Raw genomic sequence first — 22,232 nt, forward strand, 5'->3', positions numbered from 1 at the left:
ACAAATATAAGTTTTAGTTTTTCTGATTTCTATTCACCTTCCCAGCAGTCTATTAACTTGTGATATTGTCTGACTACTGATATAAAGTTAAATAATGAAGTAGCCAGGATGTGTGACCACTGGGAATACCTTTTCCCGGTTTCCTATTGTAGATTCTTAGATTCCTTCTAGTTGTGACTAAAAGCTTTGTAACTTTTTCAGTGTCTCTAATGACTGTGGCATGGATGAGGTAGAATTGTTCTGCTTCTTTCCAAATTTGTCATTTTTGTCAGGCCTCACTTCAGAAAATAGGCAGTGGATAAAATATTATTGCTAGCTAACTAGATCCTCAGTTCCCTGCTCTTATGATAATTGCTGTTCTTAATTTTAATCCTTAGACCCAAGCCTACCAAACTGCTGCACGACATTTTTCTAAGAGGTCATAATGGCACAGAAGAGAAATCCCTAGGCTTATGGTAGATGCTAACAAGCTGTCAATTTGTTTTTTCATGGAGAGCAGATCCCTCTCATACTGCCCATAAAAACTTGCCAGTTATGTCTTGGCAAGCTATTTAAACTCCCTTAACCTACATTTCTCACCTATAATATAAAATATGGTTACTGATATCATCTTCCTCCTACAGGTTAAATGAGTTTATATGTATGCTAGTACTTGCCATTTGCTAAGTTCTGGTGATGATCATATTGATGATGTTGCTAATTATATCATTTGGCTTCAGGTGCAATTACAGTTGTCTGCCTAGTGTTGGCTCTGCTTGTATTTGAAAATAGTTTGGGAATTTGGTTAATGCTGTTCTTCAACCAAATAAAGAGGTTAGAGTTTAGCCCATCTGGAGAATCACATTCAGTTTCTGGTACTACATTTTAAGAGACTTGGATCATGCCCCAGATGAGTGACCTGAATGGCTTTAAGGGCATGGGTTTCCATAGCGTGTCACCAAGACACACACTAAGGGACAAGCTAGCATAATCAACAGGTAGGGCGCTGCCCTGTGGAGGTGGATTAGATTTATTCTTTTTTGCCTCCTAAATAGAATGTATTAAGATTATAAAGAAACAAATATCTCAGGCTAACATGATATGGAAAGGCCTCTTTTCTTCTAGAGATTTTCAATAATTGAAGGGACTGATCTAAGCAGAGGATGATGGTTGATGTCCCTTGGTCAAAGCATTTGGAGATTTGGGGACTGGTTGTTTGATGGCAGTATGAGCACTAACATTTCCTTTCACTCTGAGATCGGAGGTCTTTAATACCACTTTGAAAGTATGGGCATCTCTAGACTGGATTAAAGGTGAAAATAGTGGAGTTAGAAATAATGCACAAACTTTGTGAAAAGCAGAATGACTGGCTTTTCTAAGAGTGTGCACAGGGGATTGAGAGAATGTGAGGTTCTATCTTCTGTGTGTTCTTGTTTTTATTGATGTTCTTGCATTTATTCATGTTCTTGTATTTTTGTGTTCTGGCTCCACTGGAGCTAGAATCTGATTTGTTTTTCCAAGGAAGTGTCAGTTTGTTACATATTCTACCTGGTGTTCTGAGTGCTCGCACAGGGAGGGAGTTGGCCTGAGTTGTGCAGCTGAGTATGGGGGCAGAATGCCTCTTATCTATAAAACAAAAACTGCTCTGTTGTTATGTTTATTCAGTAAGCATTTTGTCTGAAAGGTTGCCTGTCCCTTTCCTATTTTCTAGACTATAATGAAATGTAACAGATACATGTACCATGAAGAGTTGGTGTCCTTTTCGCTAGATTAGGAGTTAGCAACAGGATATTAAAGAAGTGTTTGTGGGCACACTCAGACATTAGCGCTTCAGATATCATGAGTAAAATGATGTGCTTTTACTCAATTTATTTTCTGAGATTTTCTCCTTGTTTCAGATGAAAATATTGCCAAAGATGTCTTCATGCAAAACATTATCAAATAATTGAAAATAACTATATTAAGATTCTTCTTATCACAGTTCCTCAAAACACTTATGAAAGAGAGAGTGATGGAAATCTATATATTAGTATTCTTGGCACATAGTAAAATGCTAAATGGTTTTTTCTTTCTCCCTTAGATCTGGAGTGAGTTTCCTAAGACCATAGCAAACTGTTAGTCTGGCGCATATTTAGCATGTGGTAAATGTGTTATTTCTTCTTATGTGTTTAATTATTACTACTCAAGTAAATTTGAGTGCACATTTATTTAAATATAATAGTTAATGATGTTTTTATTAAATGCTGCATATTTTATGTGCCAGGAAATACCTCAAGCATTGCATTGTTGCTTTAAGACTGACCCAGGTCTCCAACACAAAGAAATCACTGAGAGAAAACCTAATTCTCCTTAGCCTCACATGATTATTATGTATTTGAAAGTCAAAACTACAGAGGAAGAGGGAGAGAGAGAACTACAAAGATCTTTGATTTGCTGTTTCACTGCCTGGGTGGCCTTAACTGCCAAGGCTGAGCCAAGCCCAAGCTAGGAGCTGGGAGCTTCATCCAGGTCTCCCACTTAGGTGCAGTGTCACAACCACTTGGACCACCCTCTGATGCCTTCCCAGGTGCATAAGCAGGGAGCTTAATCAGAAGTGGAGCAGCTGGGACTTGAATCATTGCCCCCATGGGGTGATGATGTTGCAGTGGTAGCTTTACCTGCCACAGTACTCACTCCTGCATGATTATAATTGATGTAGTTCATTTTTTTCAGCTATAATACTTAAATTACATTTATTTATATGGATAAATTGTTGCTATTGGGATAAATGCTTTGTTCCCTACTGTTTTTATAATTTCTGTATCATGCCCATGGTTAGAATGGATTTTTTTTGCATTCAAGGGTTTGAATTACATAATTATGTAATCACATAATTATGTAAATTATATAAGAATATAAATTATATATTCATTTTATCTTTAAATATGTTTTGATGATCCTGGTAAAATAAGTTATTTAATATAAACAGTATATTATAGGATATTGGTTTATTGTTTGACCAGGAAACAGAGATGAGAAGCCCAGAATCTTAGTTATTTTTGGAGACATGATTTCTTGTTCTAGATTGAATGGTTGTCTCTTGTGTGAAACCATTGTTAAAAGATGTTTATCAGAAGCAGCTAACCTTAATCTTAGTTCTGGTAAGGAATTTCAGTTTCATCTAGTGCTTTTTTCAAGAACTATTTGGGTGTGTTTGACTATATTGCATTAATAATTGCATCTCTGATGGTTGAAGAGCTATTCCTATCTTCACCAGCCTCGAGTCTGGTACCACACATAACAGAGGTTATTTTTATTACACTCTGATTCTCTCAATATGAGGATTAGGAGGGTCAGTTTATGTACCAAGCTGACTCCATTCCTTGTTTCAGAGGCTGATGAACAGTATAAATGGATATCACAATTGGATTTTGAACCAATAACCTCAGACTCTGAACCATATGTTAAAGTGAGAAGCTGGATATCCCTCACAATGGTCGCATAATACTGTTAGTTTCCTGAAGATATATTAGAGTTAGAAAATAAATATAAACACATAAAGTACTGTGAGGTCTCCAAATGTCGCTACAGTTCATTCTTCTAAAAGGCTTACTGAGGTCAACCACAATTGTTTTTACTACACTTTGTTGCTCTGGGCAGTTCAACAACAAATTTCAAATTATGTGTGATATTTACTCAGAATTTATTACTTATTTAGAAATATTTGATTACTCTGAAGAGAAGGGCCTATTAATATACCTGTGAGGGGCCAGTGCTGTGGTATAGCAGGTAAAGGCACTGCCTGCAGAGCCAACATCCCATGTGGGCACTGGTTCAAGTCCCAGCTGCTGTACTTCCAATCCAGTTCTCTAGTATGGCCTCGGGAAGCAGCAGATGATGGCCTAAGTCCTTGGGCCCGCATGGGCCCATATGCATAGTTTTATTTTTTCCCCTAGATTTATTTATTTGTAAGGCAGATTGACAGAGAAACAGAGAAATAGGGAGAGATATTCCATCTGCTGGTTCACTCACTAAATGACTGCAAAAACCGGGGCTGGGCCAGGCCGAAACCAGGAGCCTGTAATTCCATCCAGGTCTCCCACATGTGTGGCAAGGGCTCAAGGACTTGTGCCATCTTTCACTGCTTCACCAGGTACATTAGCAGGGAACAGGGTCAGAAGTGAAACAGCCTGGACTTTAACATGCACTCTTGTATGCTGGTGTCTCAAGTGGTGGATTAAAACATTGTACCACAACACCAGCCCCTGTACATATGTAATTTTAAACTCAGTTGTTTGTATTCTTTACTTTATTATTTTCTGACACAATATTTGTGATTTTTCATCTAAACAACTAGTCCATAGAAGTTTAAGTATTTTTCTACATAGTTATTAGAAGATCTTATAAGAGTTATCATGAGTAAAGTACATATGTTTTCCTTTTTATAAACACATAAAGTGTTCTTCAGAGCCACTTTACCTTCTTGAAGCTGACGCCTCATTTTCTTGAGTGACCAATCTCTCTGAGTATACAATAGGGAAAATGTGGCAGTTATCCATGTTTTTATAACCTAGAAAGAATTTGTGATAAGTAAATGTGCCACTTAACTAAAGCAGTCTAAGGATAGTGTTAGACTAGTTTCTGTAGATATAGTGGAGAAGACCAATAATAAATTTGAACCAAGTTCCATATCAACATAGTGTCATAAGTAAAACATTTGGAACCAAGAAAAAAATTTCATAGTATTATCATTCTGTGAACATGTGGATTAAAAGTGTATCTTTGCAATGTAAAATAACTAAGCCATATTCATGAAAACATTTAATAAGAAAATAAGCAAAAATATAATCCACTAGCATGTAAGTCCCTAGATGGTGAGGAATCCGTCCTGTTCACTGCTATTTTTTCCAGTGACTAAAAGCCATACAATAAGTCTGCCTTGGATATAAACAAAATTAAAGGTAGTCAAAGAATTATACTAAAAATTATTTTAGAGCCGGCGCCGTGGCTCAATAGGCTAATCCTCCGCCTTGCAGCGCCGGCACACCGGGTTCTAGTCCTGGTCAGGGCGCCGGATTCTGTCCCAGTTGCCCCTCTTCCAGGCCAGCTCTCTGCTGTGGCCAGGGAGTGCAGTGGAGGATGGCCCAAGTCCTTGGGCCCTGCACCCGCATGGGAGACCAGGAGAAGCACCTGGCTCCTGGCTTCGGATCAGCGCGATATGCCGGCTGTAGCGCACCGGCCGCGGTGGCCATTGGAGGGTGAACCAACGGCAAAGGAAGACCTTTCTGTCTGTCTCTCTCTCACTGTCCACTCTGCCTGTCAAAAATTAAAAAGAAAATAAAAAATTATTTTAATTTGATGTTCATTCATATGTAGTTTTGATTAAAAAATTTCTATCTAGTTAGAATAAAAATGTAAGTGCTGAAATAAATATTAAACACTGTATGTGTATGTTGTTCTTTCTAGGCATATTACTGACAGCATGTTGCTCTTTGGCTTTGTTGACAGTTGCATGTCTTACTCTATACTGTTTTGTTTTAAAGTCATGTATCACTTAACAAAGAGGATATGTTCTAATAAATGTGTTGCTAGATGATTTTGTCACTGTGTGAACAATGTACAGTGTGCCTACAGAAACCTGTAGGGTAGTGGTCAGCCAACTGTTGTGATCTCTTATTGCAAAGAAGATGATGTAAACACAAGTTGTATAAGGGTGCTGCCTACATAGCATGGCATACTGTTTCACACTAAATTTGTTTTATGAGTAGGAGTACAATCTAAAATAATGATAAGGGTAGAATATAGTAACTACCAAAGCCAGTAACATAATTATTTATTATCATTATTAATGATAATTGTAGCATGTGTAATTGAACTGCTATACTTTCATCATCTGGCAGCATGATAGGTTCGCTTACCCCAGCACCACCACTACACTTGAATAATCTGTTGTGTTGTGATGTTAGAACATCCAGGAAGTGTCTAGGCAATAGGAATTTTTCTGCATTACTATGATCATGCGGGACCACCATTGTACATGTGGCAAAGCATTGACTAAAATGTCACTAAGTGGTACTGACAGTATTTTTGGTTCAACTGAGAATGCATATTTCAAGAAAATCTGAATTTTATTTTGCATTATACATTGCAAATTTAATTAATTTATACTCACTTTTGTGAAAAGTCATTTTCCTCTATACAAGGTGAGCAGGTCAGTTAGCATGCATAGAGGTAATAAACTTCAGGAGTTTTATTTGTTTTTTTATACTTTTTTATTTGACAGAGTTATAGACAGTGAAAGAGACAGAGACAGAGAGAAAGGTCTTCCTTCTGTTGGTTCACCCCACAAATGGCTGCTACAGCCGGAGCTACGCCAATCCAAAGCCAGGAGTCAGGTGCTTCCTCCTGGTCTTCCATGTGGGTGCAGGGGCACAAGCACTTGAGCCATCCTCCACTGCCTTCCTGGGCCACAGCAGAGAGCTGGACTGGAAGAGGAGCAACTGGGACTAGAACCATACGGGATGCCGGCACTGCAGGTGGAGGATTAACCAAGTGAGCCATGGAGCCAGCCCCATGGTGTTTTATTTGTTTTAGATAAGGTCCTTTATTGCAACAGGGTCATCCATATGGTATCACAAAATTGTGAAGTATGTTCTTTGAATAGTTTGGCAAGTGCTTAGTTATTTTTTTGTGTGTGTGAATTTTAAGAAGTAACATAGGGAGTATGAAACACCATTCTTTTAAGAAGCAAATGTCTTTACATTCTCATGGGCAATTTGGATTAAAATTTAAGGAAATCAATGGGATAATGATTTGCTTTGAGCATCTGCATTTATTTGACTTTAACAAAAATACTTTATTTCAGTGCTTATTTCTAAATGTTTATTCAGAATTCTTATAAAAATTTTCAAAAGAAATTTGCAGCTTAAAGTAGATCCTCATCTCTTGGATTTTCATATTAGGGTCTCTTCAGGCAGATAATTTTACAGGAAGCATACAAGATATCTGCTCAAGTTCTTGCTGACTTATACAATACCTGCATCCTAATAGGCCATATTTCAGTTCTTATATTTGTGACAAATAGCTGAGCTTTTAAAAAGCTCTGTCCATGGTGCTGAAACCTCTCGTGATGTATGAGCCATGTCTTGCTGATAAATTCTAATGTCAGCCTCTGTGTGATAGTGATTCATCAGGTTGTAAAATTTGTGCTTGGGAACCACATTGAATTAGCAAGTTCCATACTGTGGTGCTGTTAAAATTAACACAGTTTGTCCTTTCCTCTTAAAGAATTCATAACAATTACCTTCCACGTTGTCAAAAACAGCTAGGGTTTAATTAGAAACTGTCAATGCTGTCACAAATGAAATGTCTGATAGTAATACATTGATATGACTACAGTGCTGGACATGTTCACAGAGCAGTGACATGTTAATAATATGAAGAACGCTATTGTAAGGAAAGTTAAATACTTGATTATCAGTATGCACAATAGCAATTAACATGTAGGCCTTGTAGCTTTATAGAAATAAATAACTTGCCTATAGAAACTATGGCTTATTATCACAGATTGCTTTTTATTATTTCAAGATACTTCCTTTTTACAAAAATAAATTTATTTTTGCAGAACTGTGGACTTTTTGTTACTAACAAATGATTGAAACTCTCAAAGATCTTAGTTGTTATTCCAAGTGATATCCTCACATTTCCTATATAAGATTTTTAAATAACTTGTAATGTTCTTGGCACTTCAATTCAATGATCTGCAGTATTTTCAACTGTGGTTTTTATTCACTTTAAATATAGTCTTAGAGGACTGCACTTCTTTTTTTTTTCATTTCTTTGACTTTAAATTAGTTTCAGCAACTTTTCCTTTAGTTAAGAAAACTATCCTCCTAACTTTTTAGTGAACTCTGGAACTAACTGAGTTATGCAATTTGTATATTGGGATGAATTATATAAAAGGGAGAATTCCACTGAATTATACTTGATGAACTTTTACTAGTAACCAAATATATTTTTAGTGAATTTCTTTAATTTATAAGATTTATTTATTTGTATGAAAGGCAGAATTATTGAGAGAGAAGGAGAGACAGAAGAGAGAGAGAGAGAGAGAGAGCGCTTCCATCTGCTGGTTCACTCCCCAAATGGTAACAATGGCCAGAGCTGAGCTGATCTGAAGCCAGAAGCCACTAGCTTCCTCCAGGTCTCCCAAATGGGTTCAGTGGCCAAAGCACATCTTATACTGCATTTCCAGGTGCACTAGCAGGGAGCTAGATTGGAGTGGAGTAGCCAGGACTGGAACTAGCACCCATATGGGATGCCAACACTCCAGGCAGTAGCTTTATGCACTATGCCACAGTGCTGGCTTCTTTTTAGTGAATTTCTAAATTACTACTATTGGAACAAGAGATGTTTCCTTGCTATGTTTGCAGCGTAGAAAATTACATTATTTCATTGCTATTTGAGTGAAGCTTATTAAATGTTTAGCATTGGAGATATATGAAATTTATACCTAGATCATAAGTCCTACCAATATTTGGCAATATTTTCTGCAAAGCAAGTAGTCTAAAACTTAGCTGCTTAAAGTAAGACTTTCAGTTGCTCAGATATTGGATTTATATTAACTGAACATAATAAATTAATCCACTCCAAAAGTTGTTTGTTAAGGAAAAAAAATCTTTATGTGAATACATAATTTCCTGAAGGTTTTATTTCTCTTGCTAGTTCTAATGTGTTAAAGTGTTACAGTGTTAAATATACTATTATTATTAACTTTTAACACTAGTAAAATTCTTTCTAAAATCAATTTTTGGAAATCATAAAAATGTAGTTTCATAACCCAATAAAAGTGTATTACTGTTAGCATTCTAAATTTCATTATGGAACACCACTTTTGGAAAATGCTGTCATTTAAATGATATCTGATCAGATGATATTTCCCAGAAATTACTCTTTATTTAGAAACAAAAACAAGACAAAAGCAATTGATTTTAATCCAAAATGTATTTTTCCTTATAAAAGAGGTCCACATACTCACTGTGTCTACTCTACAGAATCTGTCCTTTTTGTTACACCACGTGTCAATTCAAGTTTATCTGGTCACTGCAAAAACTCGTGGCTAATATGTGTAATACAACACAGGAGGAGGTATTGCTCAGTTCAACTACTCTTATATACTTAAAAAAAATACAGAAATGTTTTTGTCCACTTTAACTGTAGTCCAGACATAAAAGTTACGTGAAAGTTCTAGAAAATGGAATTATTTTATTTGGTTGCCACAGTACCCTTTGAAGCCAGTTACTTAAAATGCTGAACTTGTACATATTTCCATTGGTCAGGAGCAGCATTGGTGAAGCTTAAACCATCATTTTAGAAAGTAATATTTCTCTGCCTTTCTTTGTTAAGCACAACTGCAAGTCTTGAGCGTTTCTTCAAAGTCATTTTATTGGTTCTTGTTTTAGGACATATTTGTTGGCACTCCTATGACAGTTGCTTTCACTTCCAGTGATGTACTTTTTTCTTTACCTGCTTCCCAGAGGTTTATCAGAGGAGGATAAAGCTCACTGAATGCAAAGGTTGGATTCTGTAAGTAATTCCCCACATAGCTATGTCCACCATCACAGTTCGTTTCTTGAGAGAGGCAGCTGAACAGACAGATCACACCAACAATCCCGAGGAGGCCTCCAAGGCAGGCCATGAACGTTGTGGAGTTACTCTTTCCATACTGTTTTCGATCTGGATCCAAACCTTTTGTTGTGACATTTACACATTGTTTTCTGCTTTTCTGGTAGATGGTGGGAATATCAATGCAAATTTTATACTCAGTTGATGGGTTCAGATGGGTAAGGTTATAAACCTTGACATCTGATGGTATTCGAGCACTTTGAGCAGCATGAGAATTTTCAGTCTTGACAAAAGCTGTCCACTTCACACTGGATTTGAGAATTTTAGAACTTGTTTTCCAAGACACCAGAACTGAATTGGCCTGAATATCTCTTATTTTAATGTTCAAAGATCCATTGTTATCCTGGGGAAGAGAACCATCCACTTTGATCATAACAGACTTCAAGTCAGCACCAACTAGGTTAGTTGCTATACAAGTATATAAACCCCCTTCTTTTGGGGTTATGCCACTTATATCTAGTGTGCCTTCCGAATGGACATAGAACTTGTCTATTAGAGTATTAGGTAAGAGTTTTTGACCAGATGGTGTTATCCAGTAGATTTCAGGCTGTGGCTCTGCAGTAGCTCTGCAGTGTAAGGAAACATAGCTCTTAGCTTCTACATCCAGATTAGAAGGAAAGCTCTCAGGAGCTATAAGAGGGAGGCAGATTTCCATCATGTCCCTGAAGTGCACTTGCCTAACATTCTGGCCTTGGAATTCAGGTGGGTCCACACAAAACAGTGAATCTGGCTCCATAAATCTAATGTTGGTTTTGTTCATATTAATCCAACGGATGACACAGTCACACCTGATGGGGTTGCTGTGTATGCTGATTTCTTTAAGATTTGGCAGAGACTCAATTGTACCATGATACAGGGCACTGAGGGCATTGCTGTTCAGCATGAGCGATTCCAGTTTAGGGAGTCTGAAAAATGCATTGGGGTGAATGTAAGATAATCTGGGATTGTTTGTAGCTTCTATTTTCCTTAAATCTGGCAAGTTATCCACAGCAAGACTGTCGATGGAAATCAGCTCAGGCATGTTATTTATCCCCAGCTCCTTTAAGTGTAGCATGTTGCTGAAGTCACCCCTTCGTATTCTTTTAATAGGATTTTTATTTAAATCCAAAAATTTGAGGTTAACAACTTTTTGAAGAGCAACATGGGGCACTTTAATAAGCCTGTTGTCATAGAAAGAGATGCTTTCTAAGTTTTCAAGGCCAACCAAGGCATTATCTGGTATTTCTGTGAGGTTTATACCAGCTATAACCAGGCTGCGAAGATTGATAAGAGGCTTAAAGTTCATGTCTTTGATTCTGATGATTGGATTTTCCCCAATCATCAGAATCTCTAGATTTGGAAGAGCATCAAACCACTTACTGTTGATCATCTGCAGTCTATTTGAATTGAGATGAAGCCGAAGAAGATTATGTAGGCCAATAAAGGCTCCGGGTGAAATTGTAGAAAGCAAGTTGTGATTAATGTAGAGTTCTTGTAAGTTGCTTAGTCCAGACAGACATTTTTCAGGCAGCTCAGTAAGTTTGTTTTCTTCTAGGTACACAGAAAGGAGCTGAGACATCTTTTTTACATTAATGTTGGTGACTGAAGATAAATTGTTTTGAGATAAGTCCAGGCCAGTAAGGTTTACTGGAAAGTCTATGGAATAGTCAATTTTTGCAATATTGTTAGTCTGTAGGAGCAGAATCTGTGTGTCGGCAGGCAATCTGGCTGGGAAGTTTAAAAGACCTAAATCATTACAATCCACTGTGGATGCTTCCATATAAATGGATCTGGGTGTAAACCAAGGCCTGATTTCACACGTACATAACTGTGGGCAATCCACTTTTTTGTCTACAGCGTGTACTAGTGTAGTGATAGCTAGGCCAAGTAGCACATGAATTCGGAGTGGCATGTCCTTCATCTTAGCTTTTTTCTTCAGATATTTAATGGGCCGTTAAGGATTCCACAGTCACTGCTGGTAAGTTCAGTAAGTGCTGGTTGATAAAGGAAATGCTGGATTTGTCAAATGATGAATGCCATAGAACTATAGAGTTTTTCTTCATGGAAATAAATGCCAGTGCCACAATTGCATTGTCCAAAAATGTCATGCATATTGGAGAAAAGAAGGTCAATGTCTCCTTAATGATATGATACTGATGTACTTTTGGAAGATGGAGTATGTATAGATGGTCATAAGAGACTGAGAAATTCATTTATTTAGATGTATAATATTCGAATCCCATGCTTGTTCAGTACTTGCAGGAATAGCAGCATTATGCTAAATGTAATGAAATAAAGTATAAAAGAAAAAAGAGAAAAATAATTAGTACAAAGGAAAAAACATAATATCAATTAATTATAATTATTCCATGTATAAATAATACACATGGGGCTTTTAGGGTTTACAGTTACTTCAATATGTTTTAACAACTTTATCCTTGTTTTGACCATCCTTGGTAGTTCTTGGCCCAGACCTTGGACAGACTGAGAAATTTAATCTTTAGACGCCTGAAATTTCATTAAGTATGTGCGTCCAGAAATTTTAAAATATTTACTTGTTTACACCTTATAATTATTCTCAGTATGTTTTCATTCTTCTTGAAAATTAGTCACAGGGATAAATGGAAAACAACCTTTGAATGATGATGCATTTATTTCTTCTGAGAGAGGAAAGAATAGTATAAATAAATAATGATCTTGTATTACAATCAAATGAATTAGAATACTGTTTCTCAAGTTCCCCGAGTACAGCATTGCAGGCAAAATTATAAAATGCTTGTTAAATGAGCTAAAAGTAATGGTATGTAGCTGAGTGTCCCATTTGAGTATGTACTTTTCTTGGCAGACTCCTTTATATAGGGACTTGAGTTTTGCATTGTTTGAAAGAGATTATATCTACTTTGCTGTAGATATACCTGTGCATTATTATTCTTAACTAAGGTTCACGTTAATGTTTGACTGTTTTATTTATCTTTGAGAATAATTTATATTCCATTAGTCACTAACAATAAAAAATTAATAAGCATCAGCGAAACACTCACGTAGTCCCAAGTGCTGTCTTGACTTTTGCACAAAACATCTAACCCCACCATTAGTTTGAATTTGTGTTCAGTAGATTCTGAGCCAATGGAGGATAGAATCTATCACAGTGTTTTTTTTTTACTGCATTTGCCTGTTCAATCCTCTTTATTTTATCGAGCCCCCTGCAATCTGGTCCTTCCCACACAGCCCCACCTGAAATGTTCATCTTCACCTTTTGCCATTTCTTTACATGCAACTTTCTATGTTGGCAGAGCTATGGGTGCCTCACTTTGTTCTTGCTGCCCGCAAGTCATATTTCCTTGTTTTGAATTAACTCTTTTTCAAACTTCAGTTCAACCACCTCCCTTCTGGGAAGCCTTTGTATAATCTCTCCCTGTAGCTGCACTTAGCTGTTACTCCACAGTTGCCCCATGACCCCAGTGCACTACTCTCTATGTTGGAATGTTTCTCTGATTCTTTCCTTCACCAGGCATTAATCTCCTGGAAAACATCAGGTTTGCTTGACTTTGCATCCCCAGCTCCTGGGCATGCTAATTAGAATGCAGTAGATGCTCAAGAAATGTTTTAAATCAGCTGGTAAATCAATTTTACTAAAAAGTTTACATATGTATCTTTTTGCATGAAATGTAAGTAGCTCAATTCAATTAAATCCTATTTTCAATAAATTTAGTGCTGTGACTCACATCAGTCTATTATTTACACAGAATTTGCATTTGCTGTGTTACCAAAATCCAGATATTAAATTTAAGGATGTTTCAAAGACACATTAGACTTCAAGAAAAAAGTTAATCTAGTATTATATCTGTGGTTTATTCTTTAATTTATTCTGATAACACTTATTGAACACCTTCTATATGCCAGTTATTTCACTGATAACTAGAGAGGGAAAAGATGGCTTAGTTGGAGTCACTAAGTAAGCTTTCAGTCTGGAGGGTAAACACAAGTAAACAGATAGAGGTTACCATTCCTTTGAGGGCTTATGTAGAGGCATGTAGGAGGTACATCTGCATATCAGTAAAACAGAAATCTATTGCCTCTTTATACCAAGAATGAAGAAGAAACCTCAGTACATGGTACAAAATATGTTTCTGTATGTTCCCATATGTCACTCAGCTGAAAATGCAGGAACCATAACTCGTGCCAATTAATCAGATTGATCTAGTTTCCCTAGCAAAGAGGAGCCTGTCAATTATTTTATGTTAACTACAGATTTGGAAATACTAAGCATTAAGTATTCTTTCATGGGGAGTGTTAATGTCACCTTTTATTTTGTAATTATTTTGGTGTCTTTCAAAATAAATGTTTATGTTGTATTAGAAACTCCTTTCTGATCCCATTTCAAAGTTTATGTAGCTGTATGCTAAGAACAATCACAGTTTTGAACCAGATTTTTCTGCAACCTCTGAAATGAGAATTCTTATAGTGGTGAACAAATGCAAATTTCATTTCTCTACATTGGCAGTAAGGGAGGCATGATACAGAATATAGAAATTAGCCTTTCTTTATCACAATAATTGATTTTTTTCTATATCTTGTGGTTTTGATTATGAGATTTTCACCAACAGACTATTTGGCAAGGGCTATTTGCAGGTTGCTAATATGGTAATAATGCTATCTCATTGGCTGTTTATTTATGTTAATAATGACCTTTTGAGATAGGTCATAAGGTAGTTTGCCATTTTTCAGTGTAAGGTTCTTCTGCCTGAAATCATACAGCTAATAAATGAGGGGTAAGACCAGTACCCAGGCTTTGTCTTTAGAATTGCAGTGCTTTCTAGTAAGCTACACATACATACGAACTTTTAACAAAAACATAGTATTGTGTTTTTATTTTTTAGGGAAAGGTGTCATTATTATATTTTTTAACATTTTAAGTTTAGAAAAGTAATTTATCAATTGACTAATAATGCTACAATGTGATATGCACTAGTCAAACATAAAAAGGACTAGTATATAAAATGTACAAATTCCAAATTTATTAAAATGAGAAATATGGCTGAGAGAAGAGATTACAAATTCTTGAATCTGCTGTCAATGCTTTTGCTCCATTTAGAAAAGGGTGCCTGGAAATAAAAATTGTGAATCTATAATTTACTTGTGAGTATATAATATGAGACAAATTAGTCCTTAGAGTTCTAATTATAGTCAACAGAAATGACCGCCTGCACATCCACTTTAGGAATAACATACATATTGTCATGAGAACTGGAATGCTTAAATCTCTTGGTCCTGGGTGTGACGTCAGGCCCCAAACCCCTGTGTTAGGAAGCTTTTCTTGACTTTATCTTGGTCACCTCGCACTGTTTGTTTGTCATTTGTTTACATTTCATTATTTCCTTACTAGATGTGAGATAATTAAGTACTAGATTATTAATAGAAATTGGATTATTAAAGCATTGGAATTTTATATAATGACTTTACTAGACGTTTTATTATTATGCAATTATTCTTGCTAGAATATAAAATTAATTATCATCAGGGATGGCATTCACCTCACCTTTGATTTGATTATGTTAGTATGTTTACCTTAACTTTACAAATTGTTAACAACAATTTTTGCTAAACAACAAATGTTTGCTAATTGATAATTCACAGTGTCTTTCTGTAATTTGTGTTGGATGATAGCATATGGAATAGTGATTAAAACTACCTTTTTTTCCCTAAGTATCTGGCAGTAAATAACACAGTCAGAAAAGAATGAAGAGCAAAAGATATACACCTAGATTTTTACAAGGCAAATACTGTGTTTTCTCTGATTTGTGGTAACTAATAGAGTAATGTATATGAGTGAAGTTGATATTTTGAGAATTGATTATTTTTTACAGCCCTTGTCTGTACTATTGAGGAACAGTGTTGCTTTGCTTTCTTTTCCTTACTATTTGTTGAATTCTTTACTTAGTTATTCTTGTGATTATAAAATAAGCTGAAAGTATATCATTGTAAAAGTTAAAAGAAAGAATTAAAAATGAAGGAGGAGGGAGCGTGGGATTACGGGCGGGAGGGAGAGTAGGGTGAGAAGTATCTCTATGCTCCTAAATCTAGTATATATGAAATACATGAAATTTGTTCACGTATATAAATTTAAAAACTTGTAAAAAAGTTAAAAATGAGACACTTATCCTAGTGTCCACTAGCAAAACAGAAATTGATTCACTTTGCTGACACCAGTCTAAATACATAGCTATTCTTTAGAGCCATGTTTTAGCTTACCACTGAGAACATTGTTTCTGCTTCAGCCACTGGAGGATTTAGGCTAGATCACACATGTAAGAGTGGTATTGATTTTAGAGGAAGGATGCACACACACATGCACACACATATATCTATACACGTATACTTATATGTATATAGATTGATACATGGATTTACACACATCTATAAAATTTTTAAATAATAAGCTAATCGTGTCATTCAAAATAAATTGTCTTAATTTCATTTTCCATTTTTGAGACTTTAAGTTCCCAAAACACTTGTGCTCTTCTCCATTACTCTCATCTTTCTCCTACATCCTTTTTGAATAAAATATAAACTATCTGAAAAACTTAAATTAGATAACATTGATACACTTACATAGTTTCCTATACCCCATCAGTTAGCAAGCCTTTTTTCCTTTTAAAATAAGAGTGAAAAATTTGTATTTAAGAAAAATCTATATTTCAGCCAGTATTTTAAAGGCTTTTGGACTGTTGTTTAGGAAGATGTACAGGAGACTACCATGAGGCTGAGATATTGTATTACAGGGTAGATGGGTTGAGATGGTGGTAAACTGGGTAATACACAAATAAAAATGTCTTATATCCCTTGAATTATTATGGTTGTTAAGTCATATTCAAGTAACGATTACTAAAAGGAGATATATTTTCATTCAGTGATTCCAGGGTGGCCATCATACTCATAGGCACTATGAACTGATGCATAATTAACTATTCTTTTCATATGTTTTCTTCATGTAAAGTTATTTAAGAAAACCATTTTTGTGCTGCTTTTCCATTTTTAAGGCAATATAACTTTTCATATATTAAAGCAAAATAAATTATAATTGGATATTTTGTAAGTTTAGAAGATCATGTATTTGAAATATCATTATGAACAAAATCCCACATTTCAATAAACTATATGGAGGCTTTTAAAAAATGGTTTGAATGAGTGACTCAGAGATTTAGCATTTAATAGAGATTATCATCTATCCACTCTCATTTATTCATCCATCCAAATCTTTAAATAAACATCTGTGAGGAGCCTACTGCCTTAGTTAATGTGCTTTCATGTATAATCTTTTCTTTTTATATTCAAAAATTGAAAGACTAAAAATTATTTTTATTGATAGAATTTAAATTGGTAGTTAAGCTTTTGTGTCTGTTGGGGGGGTGGAATTTTTTTGACATTTAAAAAAAACACTTGAAAGCTAGGCTAATCCTCCGCCTGCGGCGCCGGCACCCTGGGTGCTAGTCCCGGTCAGGGCGCCGGATTCTGTCCCGGATGCCCCTCTTCCAGTCTAGCTCTCTGCTGTGGCCAGGGAGTGCAGTGGAGGATGGCCCAAGTGCTTGGGCCCTGCACCCGCATGGGAGACCAGGAGAAGCACCTGGCTCCTGGCTTCGGATTGGCACAGCGCCCCGGCCATAGCAGCCATCTGGGGATTGAACCAACGGAAGGAAGACCTTTCTCTCTGTCACTCTCTCTCACTGTCTATGTCTAACTCTACCTGTCAAAAAAAAAAAAAAAAAAAAAAAAAAAAAAAAAAAACTTGAAAATGTAGTGTTTTCCTAATAATTTGTCCTTCTATGCTCTCTCAGTTTTTTCAAAAAAAGCTTATTCACTTTTTCTTATTGATGCCCCCACGTAGATTTTGCCTGATGAAAAGGCCAGGCCTGAAGCATTTTTTGTGGGATGTTGACAACATGTTTAGGCCAGTAAGAAAGGGGATTTTTTCACTTCTCCTCATATCTTGTATCTGTAATACTTGTGAACGCTCATCATACCCACAATTTCTTCTTAGAGAAATTTTTAGATTGGAAAGTCTAAAAATTCAGTTTGCTTCTGGATATAATTTTATGTGGGAACTTTTACTTAAACACCTACTTTTTCTTTAGTGAAGAGATCTTCATTCTTCAGCTTCTTCATCTGTGTTTCAACCACTTAAAAATCAGTGATTGAATATCTACTGTTGGCAGGTGCCTTAGAAGACACTGTAATAACCATAACTAGAATGAAATACTCGCTCACCAAATTATCATATATCAAAGGATAAATAGCTAAGGAGAGCACCCTGCAGTAGATTTGATTTACAGTAAAGGGCTGTCCAGTTCTCTGAGAAGATACAATGGAAGGAATGCTTAATTCTGTCTATCTAACAGGAACAGCTTGAACATTCCAGGTCTTTGGGAATGCTCACAAAAAAACCAACTGGAGTGTAGCGGGGAAACAGTGGAAAAGCAGATATGAAACCCACTATTCTTCAGGTGAATTTTTTAATGCTAATGCTCAAGAACAAAGTGTACCTTCTTCTTTGTACCTCATTATGTGTATTATAAAGACTACAGAGTCTGAGGAAGAAAAACATTTTGATACTTAGGTTAAAAAAAATTGGTGAAGATAGAGAGTTGCCATGGCTACATTAAAACCAAGTTTTTCCTTTTCTTCTAAAGCAAATTGCTAGCTAAGTTCATTTGTAAAAAAGAAGTTAAAATCTATTCTCCCATTATCTGACTTTGTATTCTCTTGTTATAAGACTTGGTGTTTCTTCAATTCTAATTGAAGGTTCTGTATCCCCAGGGTATTGTTGAGTTATGTTAAATGCATCCCCCATAAAAGGCTCTTCTTTTTCCCTTGGGAACTATTTATTTTCCAGTTTCTCAAACCTAATTATTTGAATTTGTATTTCAACTTCCAAGAAGTGGATAATGGTATTTAGAATAGTTCAATGAATACTATCCTATCCTTAAAGTATTATCTGTTAAGAAAATGATACAGGGAAACAAAATTTGCTTTGCATTAAGAAACATGGCCATATGTAGTCGGTTATTTTGTGGTTAGGATACCTCACTTTCCTGTTCTAGTGGTTGTGGATTTTTAATATTTAGAAGTTGGTTTGCATGAACATTAAGATTTCTTTCACATTATAAACTTACTTAATACATGATACTATTCTGTGAACATGGAACAGTTTTTAACAGGTGTCTAACAATTGGCTGTGAATAAACTCATTTATGTTCTTTTGGCCTTTGCATTGCACTTGATCACAAGTTTACAGTCAATACTCTGGTCCTATGCCATTCAAAAACTAGAATCAGTGAATTTTGGTGATTATGGGGATTTTAAAGGCTATCAAATTAATTACCTGCCATTTTTCCTATATCACATTATGTCTTCACAATAGTGAATGAAACAGAGAGTTACTTTAGTCATCAAATTAAGCAAATTAAGGTAAACTAACCACAAGGGAGATTATGGCCTGGATTAGGTTTCTGGAGCTGAATTTAGTATTAACTACTAATCTCTCTTTCCTCTCAAAATGCTTATTGAATCAGTCACCCTCATCTTTTCAGACTGGTGTTTCCCCAACTGGAACAGTGAACTGCCTTTTTTGTTGATTTGTTGGTTGCTTCTCCTAAATTTTTACTCTGATGCAAAGTTGAGTGTTGCGGAAGGAGAACTAGAGTAAGCAAATCTCTTGTCTAGGCTCAGTCTTGCTGGGAAGCAGACAAATCACATTGCTCTTTGAGTCTTAGTTTTCAAGAATATGTGGGCCTTGAACTAAGCTTTCAGTGTTGATTCCAAATTGATTGTTAATGTTCTGTGAAATCCCAAAGATTTGTTTGAAGAAGTCCATTTATTAGTATAAAAATCCTTCTCACTGTATGATTGCATGCAGTAAAATGTACATCATGTATACCCTTGTGTGTAGCAGCTACTATCTTTGAGAGTGGTTTTAGAGTGGATTTTCACATTTTGAAATCTGATACTTTAAGGTTCTTGAACTGTCAGAGATTCTCTTATTATTATTATAGAAATACACAAAGGTTTTTTTTTTTTCACTAAAGGAAGGGGATTTGATTTTTTTTGTTATGTTTAGACCTTATATTCTGACACAGAAAGCATTAATATAGACCTTAATTCAGGCAGTTCTATTCCTGAGAAACCAGGCCCAGATTACTTCTTTAGATGAAAACCTAAGCTTGCAATTAATTTCTCTTGGAGTGACCAATAGTGATTTAAATAGCACAATTCTTGAGAGAAAGAGAGAGGAATATGTATAGGGCAGATTCTGAAGGAGTCTTGGAATTTTCATCTTTTTGTCTGCTGCTGTTTTCAGAACTTGAAGATTTTGTGCTTTAATAGAGCAGGCAAGTCAGTCTGAGTCTCAGGAGTGTTTCTTATTGGTGTAGTGATTTCTGTATACTTGAAAATTACCAGCTTGTCATGATACTGTCATTTCTCATTATGAAAAGAATTCTGATTTGTATTTATTTTTAATTATAGTTTTTGCTCAACTGAGCACTTCATTAATAGCATTATATGTGAAGTTGATTTTTGTACATGATTAGCAAAACAAACGCTGTTTCTAAGTCATAACTTGTCTGTCTATGCTTGTATTTCTCCTGTGAGCATATTGGGGAACTCTGATTTAAAATGTGGTGTAACAGTACATTATTCAATATAGCTTCAGAGCCAATGGGTTTTTATTGCCTGATTTGCCTTTTTAGTTTCCTTTTATATCATTCCTTTGTTACTTAGCATGTATAGCTCTCTGGAGAAAAGCACTCATTTGTCCATTATCCTTCGCATTTACTCATCTTATATTGAGGTGCAATAATCTTATTTTCCAAACTGGGAAATAGAGCCATGGGAAACTTGCCTTAGGTTATATTTGAACTACAGATCCCCATAAGAGAAATACCTCTCCATGAAATGACCTACACTTCAGCAACACTGGGTATTGTGAAAGAATGAAGACCTAAGAGTTGGGAGACCTTGGGAACTTCCGTGACTTCGTTCTTAAACAGAAACCTTTAAACACAGACGTTTTGTAATAACCTTAAATGAACACTCTCAAAACTGTATTTCTTTCTGTTGGCATAATATGCATGAATAGACATAGAATTGACAAAGAGATTTCATGATATTTTTAGATTTTCATCATGGTTATTCACAGTTTGCATATCTGTCATACTATGGCACAGAGACAAGGTTCCAACCAGTACTAGTTCATGGAAAAATAGAAGATTTCCTTTTTTCACTTGTATGCCAAGAACAACTTGCATGATTTGTCAGAGAAATGGCTGTTATCTTGGCAAAAATATGTGTATGTGTACATGTATGTGCAGGTACACATGAATACTAAGAAACTTCAGTTCTACTCAGAAATTCTCAAATGCGTTTGACTAAACCCTAATGTCCCATTTTGTTCCAGTTTATATTCCTGTTAATATGTGTTTTGGGTGATTGATATAGTTAAGTGTCCATTTGTATTTTAAAAAGTTCACATGAATTAAGAGGAAAAGACTCTTCAAATATGCTTTACTTATTCCCTTGACAATTTTGGTTTCTAAAATCCCACTCTTACCATCCAGTTCCAGTGTATTTGGCAAGCTGGTGCAGTTTATGATTTGTAAATAATACCATCATTTTGTCTTCAAGAAATTTCCAGCCAGAGTTGGAGAAGGCTTCCCTGACAAACTCCCCTGGGTGAATTAATGACCAGAGAAAGATTCCTATCATGCCTTGAGGTATAATGATTTAGAAATGCATGTGTCATGTAGACTTAGTTTCAATTATCTTAAATTTCTGACAGAAATATTTGAGATAATTATCCAGATAATTCAAGCAACTTTAAAATTATTTTCTTCTTCAGTGGATGACAGCCACATATCCTGTCTTTGAAGTCACCATTCTTTGAGTCATCTGATGATTGTCCATATATTTGGTACAGTTTTTAAAAAAGGAAGAAATAAGCAGAGCAATTCTAACTTGAGTTGAGTCTGGGGACAGGGACATGTGTGTGGCCTTATGCTTTCTGATCTTACAAGGACTGCCCTTTCTGAGATCTTATCCATAGCAGAACAAAATAGACATACGTGAAACCAAAAGAAAAGTTTGTTCTTGGCAGAAGTAAATTTGTTTTGTTTTGTTTTTACCAATCTTAGTATGAATGAGTTTTAAAGTACAAATAGGTCATCAAAGGATAACAGCAAAAAAGTCTTCCTGACATCCACACTGCTAGATTAACTCAGTTGGGCAGAACACAAAGTCATTGTTTTGCAAAGATGTGGAAACCTCTGGGCAAGAGTACACTGATGCACAATAGATGGAGATTGAACAATAGTAGTGTGAAAGTCTCAAAATAACATTTCTGAGAAGAACGTTCCTCTGACAAGAACTCGAGTAGATGGAGTGTGGGTAGTTCTATTTTGCATTTAATTAAGTACTGGCTCTCCTTACGAATAAACAGAACGGTGTGAATATCAGTGTTTTATATTTTTACTAGGAGTTGGGAAAATATAACATGTTTTGAAAGGAAGTAAAGTAAAATGAGCTCCTATGGCCTGTCTTCAACTGCAATAAAAAAAAGA

General features: G+C 35.7%; 2 protein-coding genes across 7 annotated transcripts in view; one reads left to right on the forward strand and one right to left on the reverse strand.

The window, feature by feature from the left end:
• The window catches only part of IMMP2L (inner mitochondrial membrane peptidase subunit 2), a 1,052,378-nt gene that overhangs the window by 493,342 nt on the left and 536,804 nt on the right, over positions 1 to 22,232 (forward strand). The window lies entirely within an intron of this gene.
• The window catches only part of LRRN3 (leucine rich repeat neuronal 3), a 34,444-nt gene continuing 21,105 nt past the window's right edge, over positions 8,894 to 22,232 (reverse strand). The window contains exon 2 of the mRNA XM_002712044.6: positions 8,894 to 11,899. Coding sequence (XP_002712090.1) covers positions 9,416 to 11,542 — 2,127 coding nt within the window. The 5' untranslated portion in view covers positions 11,543 to 11,899 and the 3' untranslated portion in view covers positions 8,894 to 9,415. The remainder of the gene's footprint in view (positions 11,900 to 22,232) is intronic.

The sequence above is a fragment of the Oryctolagus cuniculus genome, chromosome 3 (genome assembly GCF_051225735.1).
Source record: "Oryctolagus cuniculus isolate XC-2025 breed Fujian yellow rabbit chromosome 3, ASM5122573v1, whole genome shotgun sequence".
NCBI lineage: Eukaryota > Metazoa > Chordata > Mammalia > Lagomorpha > Leporidae > Oryctolagus > Oryctolagus cuniculus.